The sequence below is a fragment of the Trichosurus vulpecula genome, chromosome 3 (genome assembly GCF_011100635.1).
Source record: "Trichosurus vulpecula isolate mTriVul1 chromosome 3, mTriVul1.pri, whole genome shotgun sequence".
Classification (NCBI taxonomy): Eukaryota; Metazoa; Chordata; class Mammalia; order Diprotodontia; family Phalangeridae; genus Trichosurus; species Trichosurus vulpecula.
Window position 1 is genome coordinate 100,832,366 of NC_050575.1, and position 20,872 is coordinate 100,853,237.

At 37.2% G+C, this 20,872-nt stretch overlaps 1 protein-coding gene across 1 annotated transcript in view; it reads right to left on the bottom strand.

Annotated features, from left to right (window-relative positions):
* The window catches only part of PIGU (phosphatidylinositol glycan anchor biosynthesis class U), a 134,899-nt gene that overhangs the window by 71,184 nt on the left and 42,843 nt on the right, over nucleotides 1-20,872 (bottom strand). Inside the window, exons 4-6 of the mRNA XM_036750449.1 lie at nucleotides 15,969-16,031; nucleotides 5,808-5,917; nucleotides 4,496-4,596 (exon numbers count right to left, since the gene is read on the bottom strand). Coding sequence (XP_036606344.1) covers nucleotides 4,496-4,596; nucleotides 5,808-5,917; nucleotides 15,969-16,031 — 274 coding nt within the window. The remainder of the gene's footprint in view (nucleotides 1-4,495; nucleotides 4,597-5,807; nucleotides 5,918-15,968; nucleotides 16,032-20,872) is intronic.

The following is a 20,872-nucleotide window of genomic DNA, read 5'->3' on the forward strand; positions in this document are numbered from 1 at the left end:
TTTTTTCTTGACTATAAATATTTGTAACAGGTTTTGTTTGTCTTGCTTTCTCAATGGGGGTAGATGGGAGGGAGAGAAGGCAGATCTTCATGAAAATAACACTGAATTTTTAAAAAGAAACTATTAAACTGGACAATTATTGGGGATAAAAAAACCAAAGGTAATATTTATCCACTTTACACAGCCAAATGGTCAAATCCAGCATCTAAAACAAGATAAGTGATAATTTTATATATATCCTGAATTACATCTAGCAACAACTGGAATTCAGTTCTGAAAACATCTTAAAAGAAATATTTAATGACCTGGAATTTATATGAGAATATCAGCCAGGATGATGAGACTTAAAACCATACCACAAGAGGACTATATGAAAGATATGAATGTTTAACCTAAAGAAGCTTAGATTTATGGGAGATATAATCACCATCTTTTAACTAGATGAATGGCTTTCACATGAAAGAAATTAAACTTGTTCAGCTTCACCTCAGAAGGCAAACGACAGAATAGGTAGAATTAACATGTGGTAGACTTCAGCTCAACCTAACGACTACAAATATCCCACAACAGAATGGGCTGAGCTGCCTGTTTTTGTGGACATTCAAGAAAAGGTCATGTCATGAGACCATTTTTCAAGAATTCTGTATAGGTGACTCATGTTTCAGGGAGTGAGTGAACTGTATGATCTATTCCATGTTTACATTGGGGGGAAAAGTACAACATTTTAAAAAATACAAATCTTTAATAATAGTAAAAGAAATGAAAATCAAAACATCTTTAACATATCATTACATACTGAACAAAAAAAATGAAAATAGTACAAACAAAAATAAATGAAAATAGTACAATATAGGGCTGTGAGTCCACATACACTTGCAGGGAATTGGGATAGAGTTAACCACTGGCTCAACCTTTCCAGAGAATAACAAGGAGACATAAAACAAGAACTACAAAGCTGTCTGTAGCCTTGGTTGGGTCCATTAATTCCACTTGTGAGACTATATACAGGAAAATAACCCAAATAAAATCTAAAAAGATGTGCATGATAGCATTATTTATAAAGCAAAAACCTGACAAATCTTTTCAAAGGCTACTTCTCCACATGATCCCAATCTACTTTTGCCTGTTCTAGCAGTCTGCACTCTCAATCATTTCCTCTCTTTCCTGGCCAGTATCTCTTTAATCTCCCTAGTCCTTCCGTACCTGCTACAAACCCCAAGGTCCCAACCAAAAGCTACCCATCCCTTCTACTGTGTCCTCTGGAATACCTGCTCCATAAGCAACAAGCTTACTTTCATCTTAAATATTTTCTTTTCCCATTCCTTCCATTTTCTGGCTCTCACTGAGATTCTCTCCTGATGACAGTTTCTTTGGTTTCCCCTTCCAGAACTGCTTGCACTTTCACTCATAAACCCTGAATCACTGGTCATGGTGGGGGAGTCAGAATAATCCTTGCTCCTCACTGCTACTTCCAGACTCTCCCTCCACCACCATCACTCAGTAACTTCCCCTCCTTTGAGGTTAATTCAGTCAGTATTTATCACCCAATCAAGATGCTAATAGCTATTATCTCCTGACCACTTGGACACTCTCCTTCCTCATTCAACGATTTCAGTACCTGGCTCACAATCTTCTCTCTTCCCCAACTCCTACTCTCATAGTAAGAGACTTTAACATACTGATTCCCCATCAAAAACTCTGATTTCAGAAGTTCCCAAACTCACTTATTTCCCATAACCTACTACTCCACCTTACCTCAACCACACATGAAGATGACCATACCCTTGATACATATGCTACCATAATGTACTACTTCCATGTTTCTAAACTCTGAAAACCCTTATCTGATCACAATTTCTTAGCTTTCCACATGCCTTCCAAACTCAAACCTTGCCCTTCATCTACACCATGACCTCTAATCTCTTGACCGTTCAGTTCTCTCCCAAGCCATTACCCCTGCACTAGCCACCCTCACTTCTTCCTGTCTTCATCCCTTGGTGAACCATTTCAACTCTACACTGTGCTCTTCTCTTGTTCCCTTATTACATTGCTGATTGTGCCCTGCTAAGCCTCAACCTTGGATCAACATCACTATCCCTTGCCTTTGCCTCGATTACATGCTGCTGAGCAAAGGTGGGTGAAATCACGCAATTGTCCTGACCGATACCACCACAAATTTATATTATACAACCTCAATTGGGCTCTCATTGTTGCTAAGCAATTCTTCTATACTTCTCTAATTAGCTCATCATCTCACTCACCACAGTAGGCCTTTCAAACCTTTGTATCCTTCCTCAAACCACCCACAGCTGCCTCTCCCCACACCCTCTTAACTAAGAACTTTGTCTCATATTCTACTGAAAAAATTGAAGCATTTGTTTCAAGCTCCCTCTTCTTCTGTTCTGATCTGACATCACTGAGATGCCTTCTACTCACTGTCTCCTCCTTCAAACCTGTATCTCATAAGGTGTCCCTTCTCCTTGACAAGGCTAACTCCCTACATGTACAAGTGACCTCATCATCTCCCATCTTCTTTAACAGATTGACTGCTATATCATCCCCACTTTCTTATCTTTAATCTTTCCATCTACTGGCTGCTTCCCTATTGATCACAGACATGCCTATGCCTCTCACATTCTCAAAAAATGCTCGCCTGATACATCCCCACTATCACCCCATATCTCTCCCAACTTTTATGACTAAACTCCTTGAGAAGGGCAGCTGAAATGGGTGCCTCTACTTCATTTCCTCTCAGTCTTTTCTTATCTTTCTACACTGTAGCTTCCTACCTCATCATGTAACTGAAACTGCTCTCTCCAAAGCTGCCAAAGATCATTTAGTTGGCACATCCAATGGTCTTTTCTCAATCTTTATTCATGTTAGCATCGCTTGTAGCCTTTGACACTGTCCATCATTCTCTCCTCCTTTATACTCTCTTCTCTCTAGATTTTTGAGACAACAGTCTCTCCTGGTTCTCTTCCTACCTATTTGATCTTTGTAAAATCTTTATTCATGCCACTCCTACTAACTGGGAATGTCCCATAGGGCTCTATCCTGGGTGCTCTCCTCTTCTCCCTCCATAGCATTTCACTTGATGATCTCATTAGCTCCTGTGGATTCAATTATCGTCTCTACACTGATAATTCTCAAATCTACTTATCCAGCCCTAAACTTTCTGCTGACCTCCAGTCTTGCATTCCAACCGCCTTTTAGACATCTCAGATGGATGTCCTATAGACATCTTAAACTCAGCATGCCCCATACTGAAACTCATTTATCTTTCCCTACACACATCACATCCCTCCTAAAAGCACCACAGTAATGGAAGAGCTAAGAAAACTGTACAGGCACAAACAAAGGGAACAGTTACACATACATTACTACTATACAGTGAACATAAGATACTTAAGTACATAATGAATATGAGGGAGTAAAATTTTGCTAATACACACTAATGAAGGTTGTCCAAGAATTGAGAGATATGAACAATTTAAGAATACTGAATTCTTCATACTTATTTTTGTAGATTTTAGGGTTATATGGGGTTACACATCCAAAACTCTTTGTGTAGGGGCTACATAAGACTATCTTAGGTAGCTGACTACTGTGCAGAAGACTGGATGAAAGAGAAAGTAACAGCAAGTATTGAGTATTTAGTAGCAAAGATCCAGTTTGCACTGTAAGCAATCTGGTCACACAGCAAAAACTCTCAGGGCTCTTCCACACTTAGTTGCTGACTCGGTGCAGTCATTCCACTTAGAACAACTCCTTCAAGGAAAACATTCTCATTGACTTTAAAGGGTCAAGAAAAGGTTGTAGAATATCACAATGCCTTGGTTTTTTTCCATTAGACCCAATGAAAATGGAAATCACAAGATGACTCTTGTACATATAGTCTATCTTTGGGCACAGCCATTTTTGAGATAACATTTCCAAATGACAATAATCATTCATTTCTGTTTGAATGTAGAATAAATGGATTATTACAAAGAATGCCAAATGTTTGCCTGACATAAGTCAGGAACAAACAAACATTTCCACCAGCTATACATATAGCAACACACATGCCCTAATATTATAGATCTGTTTATGTCAAACACCACTCAAAGGAAACAATAAATTTCAAAAGATGAGCTTTTACCATTAACATACAGAAGCTCGTTGTTTACCTCAGATAACTTTTAAGTATTAAAACTAACCAGTAGAGAATTAGTTGGAACAAAGAAAAGAAACAATATTTTGTTCATCTACTTTCCCATCATTAATGTAAGAGACTACACAAAATAATACCTATGAGAAGTTAGTTAACTGGAACCCTCCAAAAATTATTGGTGTGCATTTGTGGTCAGCTGTTTTTACCTAATTTCACTGTTAAAGCCTTCATATTATGCAGTTTATTCATCAAAATGCATCAATTTGCATGTTCAAGACACTATAATATCTATAATAATTGATATTTGTACAGCAGTTGAAATCTCTACTCTTCATATCTTACCTTTTACTGTAGCCAAAATGAAGAAAGCAATGATGGTGTTGTTTATGGCACAAGTGGACTTAGCAACACAAGATAACACTGTGTAGGGATTTAAAAGATAGCTGGGAAAAAACACATAAATACACACTCAGCATAATAATTGCTGCCAACTACAAGCATTATCCACAGTCTTGACTTTTCATCACATCGACTCAAAATGTATTCAATAAGACTGTAACTATCTCAGAAATGTTACATCCCTGGCAAAGAAAATATTACTTCATTAGATCCCTTAGCCTTACTCACAGTCCGGAAAAGGCCTGCACAGAAAAAAGCAGGGGGGAATGTTCTGTTATCAAGTTCCTAGGCACTGATTGTGTCCTCTGAACTGTTACAAGTATCTCAAATTCACCCCTCTCAGCAAATGGCAAGGATACATTCTGTATATGTGGTATACAAATTCAAATGCTGCACAACTTCAAAGAATACTCTTTACTTCTACTGAAGGAGATTGGTGGAGGGGGAAAAAACCACCCCAAAGAGCCTTTAAATAGGAAGGGAATATGAAGGTGAAGAATACAGAAATACATTTAACAAAGGTAAATTATAAAAACAAATGGGTTTGACTTGTGACTAAATAGTGACAGAACTTTTTTTAGCAATTCAATCTGAAAAGATCTGGGCCTTTCCAGGGGCGAGAGGAATGAGCTCTCTTTATATGCACAATTTTTGTATCAATTCACATTTGCAACTCTCAGGAAAAAAGACTATCCTCGTAAGAGAATCAAAGCCACTGGCAGGAAGTATTATGTGGAAACAAGTAGCTATCTGGTAAGGAAATCATATCATATTACTCTGCAGCAGCATCATAATTTCAAAAAGTATCATACATTTTCCATGTATGGAATGTCAAAGAATGAATCAGAGGCTATGGTATCACCATTATCAGTTTTCCATTCCGTATAATGGGAGAGAAAACATCATGGGCTGTATTAAGTAATAAATATGGGTGTATTAAGAGATATGATAAGTAGCTATATAAAAAACTAGGTATTATTCCAACAGAAAATTTTTTACAGAAATGCTGGTTGCAGAAGAAAGGATTTAGGTCATCAAAACTAAAAAAAAATTTACATCTATTTTTTTAAAACAGAGGAAGAGAGAATAAATAGCTGTTTCTATCCCTAGCCAGTCAGACAACAGGATTATAGAAAACATTTGATGACTAAGACATTTGCATTCCCGAATATCTGACAAACATGGGAAACTCTAATCATATCTGTTTCCTCTTGTTTGCTGGCTTAAAGCCTTGTTCTACTGGGTGCTTACTTACAACAGTGCTACTTTGAGGGGGATGTAACGCATTTCCATAGGGGTCCGTATGAGTTCAGCCACATCTGAGGCATATTGGTCCAGTTCAAGAAGGAGTTTCTGCTTTTTAATCTAGAAAAAGGCAAAACAAAACAAACAGAAGATTCATTAAATCAAGAAAGGATAATGGCAAACCCTGAGACATTTTGCTGAAGAGTAATCTTTGATTCTATTTCCTCAGTACGCTAGGCCAAAATCAGGCAGGCAGCAGGTATGAGAGGTACTATGGTGATACAAACAAAATGATATAAGGTCAAGAATTCTGCATATGAAGTCATAGAACCAAGATTCAAATTCTGGCTCTGCCATTTGGTAGCTATGTGAGCTTGAGCAAGTCAGAGATGTTCTGTTAAGCATCACTTTTACTTACTTCATCTGTAAAAATGGGGCTAAGTAATGCCTGAGACTGACTACCTCAAAGAGTTGATATGAAGATCAAATGGCATCATTTAATTTAACAAATATTTACACTACTACACCATATCATGCTGGTCCTAGGGAAAATGCAAAATTGAATTAAGACCATTTCCCTGCTCATATGGAACTTACAGTCTAGTAGGAGGAGGACATATAAATATATATATATATATATATATATATATATATATATATATATATATATATATATGAGAGAGAGAGAGAGAGAAAGAGAGAGCACTACAATACACTATAATGTGTAATAAATGCATCATCATAATATCTTATGTTAATATTCTGCTTTACAGTTTACAAAGTATTTTCTTCTCAATGACCTGTGAAGTAATGTTTCAGGAAGATCAATCAGACAGCTGACTAGAGAATGGATTAGAGTGGAGACAGACTTGAGGCAAGGACTACAAACCAGTAGGCTACTATAGTCTAGGCATGAGGTGGAAGGCCTGCACTAAATTGATAGCAGTGTTAGAGGAGAATGGGACATGTGGGAGAGCTGTTATAAAGGTAGAACAAGAGGACTTGTTGAATGGCTATGGGAGATATGCGAAAGTGAGGAGTTGAGGATAAAACCTAAGTTGCAAGCCTGAGTGACTGAGGAGATAATGGTAGCATCAAAAGTAATAGGGAAGTTGGGAAGAGGGGAGGGCTTGAGGGAAAGATAATGAGCTTAATTTTAGATGTGTTGAGTTTAAGATGTCTATGACACATCCAGTTTGAGATGTCTATTAGGCAGCTGGAGATGCAAGAATGGCAGTCAGTGTGTAGCCTATATCGGATTGCATACTGTCTGGGAGAATGGGTAGGATGGAAGGGGAAAAATTTTAGAACTGAAAACCTCATAAAAGTGTATGTTAAAAACTAAAAATTAATTAAAAAAAGAATGGCAGTCAGGAAAGAGGTTAAACCTAGATAAGCAGACATGAAAGTCATTTGCATTAAGATGATAACTTAATCCATGGGAGCTGAGGAAATCAAGTGAAATAGTATACAGAGGAAGAAGTTACATAGAGAGGACCCAGGACAGAACTTCCACTATAAACAAGAGAACATTTTGGAACACAATATTCCAAAATGCAAAAGATATTCCTAATTAGAAGGCAGGAGCTAAGCAAGAACTCTAAAATGCAAACACAAGAGGCCAAAGAAACTGAGAAAGGTAAATTTATTTAAACAATCGGAAGGATTTAGTGATGATGTAGTGCTAACACTTTAATAAAGGGAGAAGAAAAAAGTGTCCTCCCTTCAGAACTTTAGTGTCTTCAAAGGTATTCAGGGAGAAAAAGAGAAAACATAGAGAAGACTGGTTCTGTTTTAAGGGTTTTAAGAGGGAGGATAAAAGGAAGAATACAGTAATGGAGAAAGGAGGAAGAAGAGGGTGGAACTTGCACCATGGTATACCAGAAAGCACTTAGGTTCAAATCTTGCCTTACACACTGTGTGCAACGGACAACTCAACCTCTTCAGTGCTTTAAGTGCTACATAAATGTCAGCTATTATCATTTCTATTGCTGTTTCTACTACATGGGAGGAAAAATGAATGATATGTATATATCTATAGCTATATAGCCTGATTAGGAATAAGGGGCATGTACTGATAGAAAGTTTGACAAGTAGTTTTTAAAAGAAACACAGACTCCTGTATCATCCACTGGCATATCTCAAGGAGGTGACAAGTATATCACAGACTGAAAAAAGGCTGGGAAACACTATCTACTAACTAGGACCAGAATGAAAATGGAAGAATCCTACAAAAACCACTGAATGAAACAAAGGAAGAGTTCCTGCTAGCTCTCTGAAAGAGGTTTATTTCAAATTAATGTGGAGTCACAAAGAGCCATATTTTAGAAGATCTACTTTAATAACAATAACAATCATAACTCACATTTATTCTTTTCTATATGCCTAGTAGTGGTATTGCTGTATTGCATTTATTTCCAAACTCTATTTCAGAATGGACTAATTCACAGCTCTGCTATTTGTTAATGGGTTTGTCTTTCCACAGTTTTTTCAACAATTATCATTTTCCTTTTCTGTCATTTTTGCCCATCTGTTGGGTGTTAGGTAGAACCTCAGTTATTTTAATTTGCATTTATCTTGCTAGAGACTTGGAGCATTTCTTTTATATAGTTGTTGGTAACTTGCATTTACACTTTTGAGGACTAGTTATTCATAAGTATCTTTTGGGGAATGATTCTTATACCAATTCTCTATATATTTTGGATATCAAACCTTACCAGAAAAACATACCAAGATTTTTTCCCACTTTACTCATGACTCATATTTTTGTAGCATTTCATGATTTTCAAAGAGCTTTTCTAACAACACCTGGGTAAGATAGGTAATTAAAAAATTGACCATCTTCGTTTTACAGAGGAAACTAATCAGTTTGTCCAAGGTCATACATTAAGTGCCCAAGCCCAAATTTCCTGACTCCCAAGTCCATTGTTTTTTCGACTCTACTATGTTGCCAAAAATCTTATGATCATCCAAAATCTAAAAGTATACAAAAATTGGGACAGCTGAATGGCACAGTGAGTAGAGCACCGGCCCTGGAGTCAGGAGGACCTGAGTTCAAATCTGGCCTCAGACACTTGACACAGTAGCTGTGTGACCTTGGGCAAATCACTTAACCCGACTGCCCTGCCCTCCCCCTCCAAAAAAAAAAATCAATGGAAGTGCCAACAGACTTGGCGATGTGTAGTAGATGGATGAAATGGAATATTACTGAGCTGTAGGAAACAATGACTATGAGGAATTCAGAGAAATAAGGGAAGATTTATAGGAATTGATGCAGTGACAAGTTGTTATTGTTGTCCTTCACGCTCGAAGAAGACCAAAATGAATCATGATGTTGGGGGGGATGTACAGTGTGACCAGCTTGTGTCTGATCAGACCAATATGAGCTCAGAAGGTTCTACCACAGGTTAGACACAAATAATCCACACAATCATTCGGGAGGGAGATGTCTCTAAATCTGTGCATATCACATTTCTTTTGAGTTACTGCAATTCTGCTTTGCTCATAGAGCATAGTGCCTTCTTTGATGTGGGCACACCATGCTGGACAATCCTGTGCCAGTGTCTCCCATGTCTGACGATCAATTTCAAAGTTCTTCAGAGAGACCTTGAGATTGTCCTTGTATCACTTCTTCAAACCTCCATGTGAGCACTTGCCTTGAGTGAATTCTCCATAAAATAGTCTTTTAGTCAACATATATTTGGCATTCAAACAATGCTGCCAGCCCAGCAGAGCTGTGCTTTCTGCAGTAAAATCTGAATGCTTGGCAGTTCTGCTGAAGAAAGGAACTCAGTGTTCAGTACCTTATCTTGCCAGGTGATCTTAAGAATCTTCTGAAGACAATCTAAATGAAACTGATTCAATTTTTTGGCATGGCACTGGTAGACTGTCCAGGCTTCACAGGCATACAACGATGAGGTTAGTACAAAGGCTCTATAGACCTTGAATTTGGTAGGCAGCCCAATACCTCTTCTCTCCCACTTTCCTTGGAGTCTCCCAAACACTGACATAACTCTGGCAATGAGTGAGTCAGCTTCATCATCTATGTGGACATCCCTGGAAAGTATGCTACTAAGGTAGATGAACTTGGCCACAGCATTCTAAATTTCTCCATTTGCTATAACCAATGGTTCCATGCATGGATGGTGCAGTGTTGGCTGATGGAGAACCTGTGTTTTCTTGGTGTTAATTGTTAAGCCAAAATTAGCACAAGCAGCAGAGAACTGACCCATACTTTTTTACATCATTGAGTGCACAATCATCTCTGAACAAAAAGTCTCAATGTTTGCTATGAGGGTGCATCCATGAAGTTTTGTTGTGTTTGGGTAAATGGAAGACAGTGTTAGTGATGAGGTCATGAGAAACACAAGTCTTTAGTAGTGACCACCGTTGTTGCTGTTTTCAACTCCATTCCTCCCAAGGACTCCCTGCCACGTCTAATGGTCTGTGCCTATCCTGGATTAAAGTCACTCAGAATTACCAGCTTGTCCTCTTTTGGAACACTGGTGATGAGGGTCTCTAGGTCTTCATAAAATTTTTCTTTGACCCCATCAGGGCTTGTTATGGTGGGAACATAGGCAGTGATGACGGTGGCATGGCACTCTCCTGCAAGTGGCAATTACGATGTGATGAGCCTGTCATTGACTGCTTTAGGGATGCATACAAGTTTGTTGACTACATTAGATATGATGGTGGAACCTAAACCAGCTTCATAGTGCTCCCCATCACCATGGTCCCTCCAGAAAAACATGTATCCATCTCTGACTTTAGTAAGCTGGGCTTCATTTGCCAGTCTTGTTTCACTCAGGGCTGCTATTTGGATGAGAGTTGGATGAGATACCTGCTGACTTCTTGAAGCATAAGCCATTTGTCTTTCAGGTCTACCGGATTTCTTGTTGTCCATAAGCATGTGCACAGTCCACATACCAATGGTAAGTGGAATCATCTTCACAAAAGTTTTTGTACATGTTCTTGTGTTTTTTTTCCAAAGGGTGGGAACCCCAACTGCCACAGTAAGCAAGCCAGGGTTAGGCGAAGAAGACAATTATCAGAGCACCTTTTCTAGCCCCTTCCTTGCATCACATGAACAGTGTAATCCTTAAGAAGCCTGTTCAGACACCCAGGGGACTGACAAATCCCACTGCTGCATCAGTTCAGTAAAAAAAAGCTACAACCCTATGCCTTGGGCTGCCTTTGTGCAGGGTTGTGACTATAGCTCCCAGGGTATCTGAACCTGTTGCTTTGTCATTAGTCTGTCACCACAGGACTTTGAGGTAGGTAAAATAGTAAGATAGTACAATAGTAACAGTAAAATAATAATAAAATAGTTGAATAGCAAATAAAATGATAAAATTATTGAATAGAAAAAAATAAAATAGTAAAATGTTTAAAATGAAGCCTTTTGACTCATGACTAAAGTGGATTTAAGTGAAGCAGAGCTATGTGAAGTCATAGTCATCAGCCTCACTTTCTCTTCCAGAGTCACCAAATCCCAGTGGCAAGACAAAAGTCCAGACAGCTGGCAATGGCTGTGGATGTAGTGGATAACCTTGGTGACTTCAGCATCTGACCAAGCTCTAAGCACTCCACAGCACTTCTTTCCACTGCTTTCATGGCCCGTTGAAACATAATGTTAACATCTGCCTATTCCACTGGGGAAGTCTTCACATGCTTAGGGTAGGCACTCCCCTAAATCATTGACAGATTAAGGGCCATTAGTTACTCTCAGCCTGGTTTAGCCCATCTGCCAAGACAATTTTTCCAAGATGTGGCCACTGTGCAATTTACAGTTTCTTGGAGCCACAGGTGAGAGCTGGGGGGCAGATGGACACCAAAGGTGAATGAAGAGCCCTGAAAAAGGCTCAGCAGCACTCACACCAGAGATACCAGTCCTCCCTGAACATCCCATACATCCTGATGCGGAGAAAAATAAGCAGAACTAGGAGAACTACACGATAACTACAGTAAGAACAACAAAAGCAATACTAAAAAACAACAGGACTCCTATGGATTCAATTATCATCTCTATGCTGATGATTCTAAGATCTCCTAGACCTAACCTCTCTCTTAACTTCCAGACTCACATCTCCAACTCTCTATATATCTTGTTTGTACATAAGTGTTTGTATGTTGTTGTAGTGTCAATTTAGATTTGAAGATCTTTCCCAACCATTGATGGGCCATGTGACCTGCTTACATCACAGGAAGCCTGAGACATATGTGGTGGGAGGAGCTTCTGGACAGGAAAAGGAAGTTATGTCACAGGAAATGCTGAGAGAGAGAAAGATGTTATGGCTGCTAATGGCTACCGTCCTGATATTTAGAGCTGAACAGGCTGACTTAGCTATACTGTGAGTTTGTCTTTGGGAAGACCCCAGCAGGGGGTCAGAAAGGTTTTGGGATGAGGAGGCTCCAGGCTGTGCTTTGGTGTTTTAAGTTCCTTGCTGTTATGATCAAGTGGGCTGACTGGCTGCAGGAGCTGAACATTTGTTTATGGGATATGGTTCTCTGGTGTCTGAATAAATGGTTTACTTCTTCTACCTTCTATGTGGACAGTCTCGTATACTTTGCAATACAGAACTATGGCATTTTGACAATTATTATCTACATTGTTATTAATGCTTCACTTTTAGTTATCTCCTCCATTAGACTGTGAGTTCCTTGAGAGCAGGAACTCGGAATTATGGGGAGGAGGTTGTTTTCTTTTGTTTGCCTTTCTTTTCATAACCAGCACTTAGAACTGTGCTTGACATATAGAAGGTGATTAATAAATTCTTATTGACTTTACTTAACTGCAATTACTAATCTTGGTCCCAAAGAAGACATTATGAAAGAACTTTTCCTGATTTCCTAACTTCCCTCTACTTGGCAGAAAGGGGAGAAAAGACAACAAAGCAGGGACTCTACACATGCAATCACTTTCTAATTTTTATAGCTATCATTTATGCAGCACCTACTATGTGCCAGGCACTGGGCTAAGTGCTTTACAAATAATTATCTTATTTGATCCTCACAACAACTCTGGGAAGTAGGTGTTATTATCCCCAATTTAAAGTTGAAGAAGCTGAGGGAAACAGAGGTTACTGAGACTAGACTGGAGTTAAGGTCTTCCTGACCCCAGACATTTCATTCTATCCACTTCATTACCAGACAGTTTGTGAGGTATAATATTAGGAAATGATTGTGGTGTAAAAACAAAGGTGGGGAGGCATCCATGGGGATTATAATCACAATAGTGAAAGGCCTAAGAGACATATTATATGAAGATTTACTGAATTACCTAGAGATTTTTAGCCTGGAGAGGAAAAGGCATAAGGTGGACATGAAAGCTGTCTTGTTCAAAAATTTGAAGGACTGTCACGTGGAAGAGGGATGGAACTTGTTCTACTTAGCCTCAAAGGGCAGAACGAATGGGTGAGAATGGGCATTCTTGTCTTGAATCTGTGAATAAAAAGCAAGATGCTTAATATGATCACTTTTATTTAACACAAGACTGGAAATTCTAGCAACTCTAACAGGACATGGAAAAGATATTAGCATGATAAAAATGGGAAATGCAACTATCATTCGCAGATAACTTAAGTTTATCTAGGACATCTACTTCAATTACAAAATCAGTGGATATAATAAATGAATTCGGCAAAGTTTCAGGATAAGCTGGACAAGTGTAATAGTAGTAGTAGTAACAGTAGATAAAAATTTATTAAGTGCCTACTATGTGCCAGGCATTGTGCTAAACATTGGGGATACAAATATAAAAAAAAAAAGCCAGTTCCTGTCCTCAAGGAGCTTACAATCTAATGAGGGAAGACAGCACACAAAAGGAAGCTAAAAAATGGGGGGGGGGGGCCAGGGGGCAGAGAAGTGCAAACAAATGTGTCCACAGACTGACAACCAAGGTGGTAAAGGGCATTGAGTTCATGCCATATGTGAGAGTCAGCTGAAAGAACTGAGGATATCGAGCCTAAAGGAGAAAAAACTAAAATGGGAAATAGTAGATGTCTTCAAGTATTTGCAAGGCTGTCATATGGGAAAAGGACTAAATTTGTTCTATTAGACCACAGATTGACAAACCAGGAGCCGTAAGTGGAAGAACGCAAAGAGGCAAATTTAGGCTTGATGTAAGGAAAAATGCCCTAATAATTACAGTTATACAACAATGAATCCAGTTACCTTAGGATACAGTGTGTTGCCACTCATTGGAAGTCTTAAAGCAGATGCTAGGTGACAGCTTATCAGATATGTTGTAGTATTTTTTTTTTGTTATACTAGACAGGCACTGTGATCCCTTCCAATTTTGAAATTCCATGAGCTTTCCAAATGGAGACTAGGTGACTATTTTTCAGCAATGTTATGAAAGGGCTTCTTGGTCAATACTAAATGGCCTCTGCTATCCTTTCCAACACTGAGATTCTGTGACTTTCTTCTTTACTAATGTTAGTCAAGCAAAGAAAGGCAAAATCTTTCCTAACCTGGGTCTCATTACTCAACATGAGAGGAACTCTCCATGGAGCCAACTGGCTCCAAAGGAATGTTACTGTCTTTCATTCCTGCCTGCCCCCCCCTCCACCCCCACCCTCCCCCGCCCCATGGCTCCCAGTCAGTCATGCAGAATTGGAGTCAAATGCTGATCTTTTTTAAGAACAGAGATGACTGCTGCAGTTATTCAGTTTGACTTTTCAGAAGCAAGGAAAATTTGAAAACTGTCCTAAACCAAGAGATACACAACAAGTATTCTGCTTATTTGGGCCAACAGATTTTCAACAGATAATGAACATACTTCAAACTTTTCAACTAAGGTATCTCTTGAAGATATTAGATACACCAACAGACATGGTTGGTGTGTTGGTTTTGCTTTTGCGTAGCTTTTTCTTTGTTACAAGGGAAAGCTCTTTAGGGGGTTATAGCAGAGAGACTTGTATGAAAATCAAAAAGTATTAAAAAAACTATAAATGTCATATATATGTATATATGCACGTATATATGTATGTATATGTATATAGATATAGATATATATAAACTATTCTAATACATATGCCTATTTATCAGTTCTTTCTCTGGATGCAGATAGCATCTTTCTTCATATGTCCTTTATGGTTAATTTGGGTATTTATAATATTCAAAATAACTTATTCACTCAAAGTCATTCTTAAAACAATATTACTGTTAGTATATTCAATGTTCTCTTGGTTCTGCTCATTTCGCTCTTCATTATTTCATTCAAGACCTACCATGTTTTTCTAAAATCATTGAGCTCATCATTTCTTATAGTACGGTAATATTCCATCATAATCATATACCACAACTTGTTCAGCCATTCCCCAATTGATGGACATCCCTGCAATTTACAGTTTTCTACCACCACAAAGAGAGTTGCTATAAACATTCTAAAACAAAAAGGTTCTTTTCCTTTTTTCCTAATTATCTTCAAAAACATACCAAGTAGTGGTATTGTTGAGTCAAAGAGTATATAGAGGTAATTTAATAACTCTTTGAGCATAATTCCAGATTGCTCTCCAAAATGGTTGGATCATTTCACAATTCCAACAACAATAAATTAGTTATCTCTTCCATATGGCTACCCTAAATAGAAATAATCTTTCCTTTGTCAGTCCTCACAGAGAACTTTGTACTCACCTCTCTTATGTACACCAAGTTTATTTATTATTATTGTTATTTGTCAATGGGTCAGATACTCCCTTCTAAGATTCTATTAGAAGCTCCACGAGAGCAGGGACCATGGTTTTACTCAGCTTTTTATCTCCAACACCTAGCACAGAGCTTAGAAAAGAGATAGGCATTAAATAAATGTTTGTTGAAACTACTGAATGAATGAATTACAGCTATCATTTATTCTCCCTTGAAAGGTAAAAGCAATGGTCAAAAAGCAAGGAAGAGTTTTAGGATGTACTATTAATAGCAATAGTACAGCCCAGTTCATTCAAGTCTAAACTTACAGGAGTGTGATACTAATAAAGTTTATTAATAGGCTCCACACATTACAGCTGACTTTACTGTAGTTGTCAGTAAGGTCCGACAAGCACCTTCAGTCTCACTTCCTATGATTTTGATGCTAGAGTATTTTCTTTGAATACATATCCCTTTTACACCAAGAGAAGAAAAAACAGATAATAAAATCCCAAAAGGAACAACTCAGCTACTGCCTACTTACCACCACCTTGTTGTAGTCCTGGATTGCAAAATACAGTGCAACTGCGGTTAGTGCATCAGTTACCTATAGAAAGTAAGAAGAAGATTACAAAATGGGACCAAGTCAGGAGGGAAGTAAGAAAAGTCTAAAGCTAGAGGGATACATCCCTCTTACATGGTCATGTTGCTGCCTCAAGCAAAAAATTCATAAAACCATGTAGAATTATTGTCTCCCTCTCAGCTGACTGAGCCCCAAAAAACAATTCACAGAAGCCAGTGGATAATTCCTTTTCAAATAATACTAGGCAAATAAAGAAGGTGATGGATCCAGCTCAATCCCGTCTCTGAGCTATTTCAAATCCATAAGACAGATCTGCAAATCCAGGGTCTCCACAAGGTCCTTTTCAAGTAAGTCTCTTGGTATCTAAACCAAAATGAACCTCGTAAGTATCCACTGCTTCAGATGCACATTCCCAGAATGAGCAAATTAAAGAACCAAGTCCCCTTAATACACGAGCTTCTCAACAACATTAAGGTCAACAACAGTTTTTAAAAAAATATAAATGCCATAAGGATAGAGATTATTTTTATTTTTGTCTTTATATTCCTAATCTAATTATCATATTGTCTTACACAGTCAACACTTTACAAATATTTGTTGAACCAAACTGTTTTCTAGACATCTAACTAGTCTTTCAACCCCTTTTTTTCTGTGACTAGCAAAATTACATAGAATATGTATATGGAACACAGAATAAAATCAAAACTGGTTTCACAATTCAAGGCAATCATCGATTCTTAAAGAAAGGTGATGAAGGTCAGGGTGCTATTTCCAATTAGACTATGCTCTAGTTCTAGAGACTTTAATAAATGCACAGTTGGCAGAAGAAGGCAGGTCTAATTTTCATAGCATGTCAATCTAGCCAGACCACAATTGGACAAACTGCACATTTAGTTCAAGGTACCACATTTTAGAGGGGAATATTAAAAAAATGGAATATGTCCAAGAGTGTAACTAAGGCAGTGAAAGGATTCAAACCATGTTATACATGAATTCATTTAAGTCTTGAAAGAGAAAATTTAGTATGGAATATGATTATTGTCTTTGAATATCTAAAGTTATCACCTGGAATAGGGATTAGCTTTATTCTGGTTGGCTCCAGAAAGCAAAATGAGGAACAACGCATTAGAAACTAAAAGGAAGCAAATACCAGCTTGATATAAGGAAGAACTTACTTAACAACCTGAGCCCTCCCATAATGGAATGAAGCTGTTTCACTAGATAATAAGTACCCTATTACTGGAGGTGCTCAAGCAGAAACTGGAATGCCTACTTGTTGCAGATATTCCTCCATGGGGTACTCAGATGTTAATTACACTAAAAGTTTTACCAGTGAAACCAATTAGCAACTAAAATCATACTTGGGATTACATACTTTCAAAAGCAAAGAACTCTAAAAAGGAAAAGTACTGAATAAAAACTTGACCTCTGCATAAATGAAGTAGATTGTGGTAGATACCAAAACCTGTAATACACCAAGTTAAAATAAGGGTAGCTGGAAATAGTTCAACCAAGAAAAACTGTCACAAAGTTAACTAACTTAATGAAAATCACACAAAGGTACAAGAATCAGTGTGAGTGCTGGAAAAAGAGAGAACTAGAGAACTAAAACTGGCCAGGGCTTTCATTAAACAGGGAGTAAATGAAACCTCCAAAAGGTCTAAAAATCCAGCAACAAAACACAGTTGATCTTACATAGTTCCACCAATTTTAAAGATCTATCTAGGCAGAGCAAATCACTAGCAAGAAATGTTACAGAAACACCATAAAAGATTCTCTCTCCAATTTCCAAGAAACAAGTGCTAATAGAATCCACAATTCAGATCACAAAAACAATAAAGTAACAATACTGATATGGACACTTCACAGTGCTACAATCGAAATCCTGATGGTAATATTGTGATATAGATAATATTTAGAGGTATTATGGAGTAAAAGAGAACTCACTGGACTTCATAGTATCCTACATTAGACCTGGAAGGGACCACAAATGCCATCCATCTAGTCCAGAGGATCTGAACCTTTTTTTTATGTCAAGAGTCCTCTGCAATCTGGAAAGCTTATGGTCCCCTTCTCAGAAAAATGTTGGCTTTTTAAAAAATATATGCGCACATTTAGCATTCCCCCCCCAATTATACATAAAAACAATTTTTAAGATTCTTTTTTTTTAATTTTAAGTTCAAAATTCTCTCCCTCCCTCTTCCACTAGGAAGGCAAGTAAATTTGATATAGATTATATACGTGCAGTCATGCAAAACATATTTTCATATTAGTCACATTACATAAGAAAACAGACAAAAAAAACCAAGAAAAATAAAGTTTTTTTAAAAAGTAAGCTTCAATCTGCATTCAGATCCATCAGTTCCTTCTCTGAAGATAGACAGCATTTTTCCACCATGAATCTTTCAGAACTGTCTTAGATCATTGCATTGCATTGCAATCATTCACAACTGAACATCATATAATATTGTTGTTACCGTGTATAATGTTCTCTTAGTTCGGCTTATTTCACTTTGCATCAGTTCATATAAGTCTTTCCAGATTAGAGCATCCTGCCTGTCCTTTCTTATAGCACAATAGTATTCCATCATAATCGTATACCACAACTTGTTCAGCCATTCCCAATTGATGGGCAACCCCTCAATTTCTACTACTTTGCCACGACAAAAAGAGCTGTGACAAATATATTTTGTACATGTAGGTGCTTTTCCCTTTTCTTTGATCTCTTTGGGGCACAGAACTAGTAGTGGCATTGCTGGATCAAAAGGTATACATAGTTTTATCATCCTTTGCGCATAGTTCCAAATTGTTCTCCAGAATGCCTGAATCAATTCACAACTCTACCAACAGTGCATTTAGTGTCTCAATTTTGCCACATTCCTGCCAACATTCGTCATTTTCCTTTTCTGTCCTATTAGCCTTGATATGTGTGGGGTGGTACCTCAGAATTCTTTTAATTTGCATTTCTCTCATCAATAGTGATTTGGAGCACTTTTTCATATGACTATAGATAACTTTGATTACTTCCTCTGAAAACTACCTGTTCAGATCCTTTGACCATTTATCAAATGGGGAATGGCTCTTGTTTTTTATAAATTTATATTTATAAATATAAAATTTATTAAATATAAAAATATAAATATATTTTATATAAATTTATATATTAAATTTTATAAATTTAAATTTATTATAAAATATTTATAAGTATACATTTCATAAATTTTATAAAATTTTTATAAATTTTATAAATCTCTATATAATTGAGAACTTAGGCCTCTATCAAAGAAATTAGCCACAAAATTTTTTCAGTTATGATTACTGTGTATTTCCCTCTATCCTGTTTCTTTTCCCAAAAGAGTATTACTTAGAGAACTGACATCATCTAATGCCATGGATTCAATTTTGCACTGCATTTAACTTACATTTCAGCAAACTATTTTACTAACAGAAGAATGCTTCTTTGGTGGGGACATCTTATCTTCCAAAAACTGTGGAGGTTATTGCATCAACAAATTTGTTGCCCAATTCATACCCATGCCCTCTGCCTATTTATATTCCTTCTAACTGCCGTAATAATGAGAAAATTCTTAGGAGTTACAAGTATCACCTTCCCATGTAGGAATGTAAACAGTTTAATCTTATTGAATCCCTTACAGCTTGTCTTTCCTGTTTATGCTTCTCTTGAGTCTTGTGTTTAACTGTCAGATTTTCTATTCAACTTTGGTCTTTCCATCAGGAATGCTTAAAAGTCCTCTGTCTCACTGAATGTCAGTTTTCCCCCTGAAGGATTATACTTAGTTTTGCTGGTTAGGTGATTCTTGGTTGTAATCCTAACTCCTTTGGCTTCCAGGATATCATGTTCCAAGCCCTCCAATCCTTTAATGTAGAAGTAGCTAAATTCTGTTTTATCCTGACTGTGGCTTCATGATATTTGAACTGTTTCTTTCTGTCTACTTGCAACATTTTCTCCTTGACCTGAGAGCTCTGGAATTTGGCTAGAATATTCCTGGAAGTTTTCACTTTAGGATCTCTTTCAGGAAATGATCAGTGGATTTTTTCAATTTCTATTTTACCCCCTGGTTCTCGAGTATCAGGGCAGTTTTCCTTGATAATTTCTTGAAAGATGATGTCTAGGCTCTTTTTTTGATCATGGCTTTTAGGCAGTCCAATAATTCTTAAATTATGTCTTCTCCACCAATTTTCCAGGTCAGTTGTTTTTCCAATGAGGTATTTCACATTTTCTTCTATTTTTTTTTCATTCTTTTGATTTTGTTTTACTGTATCATGATGTCTCATGGAGTCATTAGCTTCCACTTGCCCAATTCTAATTTCTAAGGAATTACTTTCTTTTTTTTTAACTTGAGAAACATATTTTACATTTCTTTATTCTTGAAACTTGTTCAATTACAAATAAATAATCCTTACAACACGACTCTTTGATATACACTTTTTTGAGGCAGGTAAGAGCAACAACCAAGAATACACTGAAAATGAGTTTACATTAAATAACCAATTACAAGATACAACTGGTCATTTAGTTACAATTTCAGCACAGTCCAATATGTACACTGTTTAAAAGTGGACCACTATATATAAAACACAGATATATAAAATTTTCTTATAGGCCCAAGAGAATGAACACACATCACAATTTTAAAAAATGTTGCATCACAGGGTCTCTAAGAGTTCAAATACAAAAATGTTTATAAACTTGTGAATTCTGGGAGCAAATATGAAAATGTATGCCAGACTACCCTATTCTTGCTGGCAGATACTGGAAAAATTGAAAAGCTCTGCAGGATTTTATAGACATTATCAAGGCGATATTTTAAAAAGAGCATTACTTAGAGAACTGACATCATCTA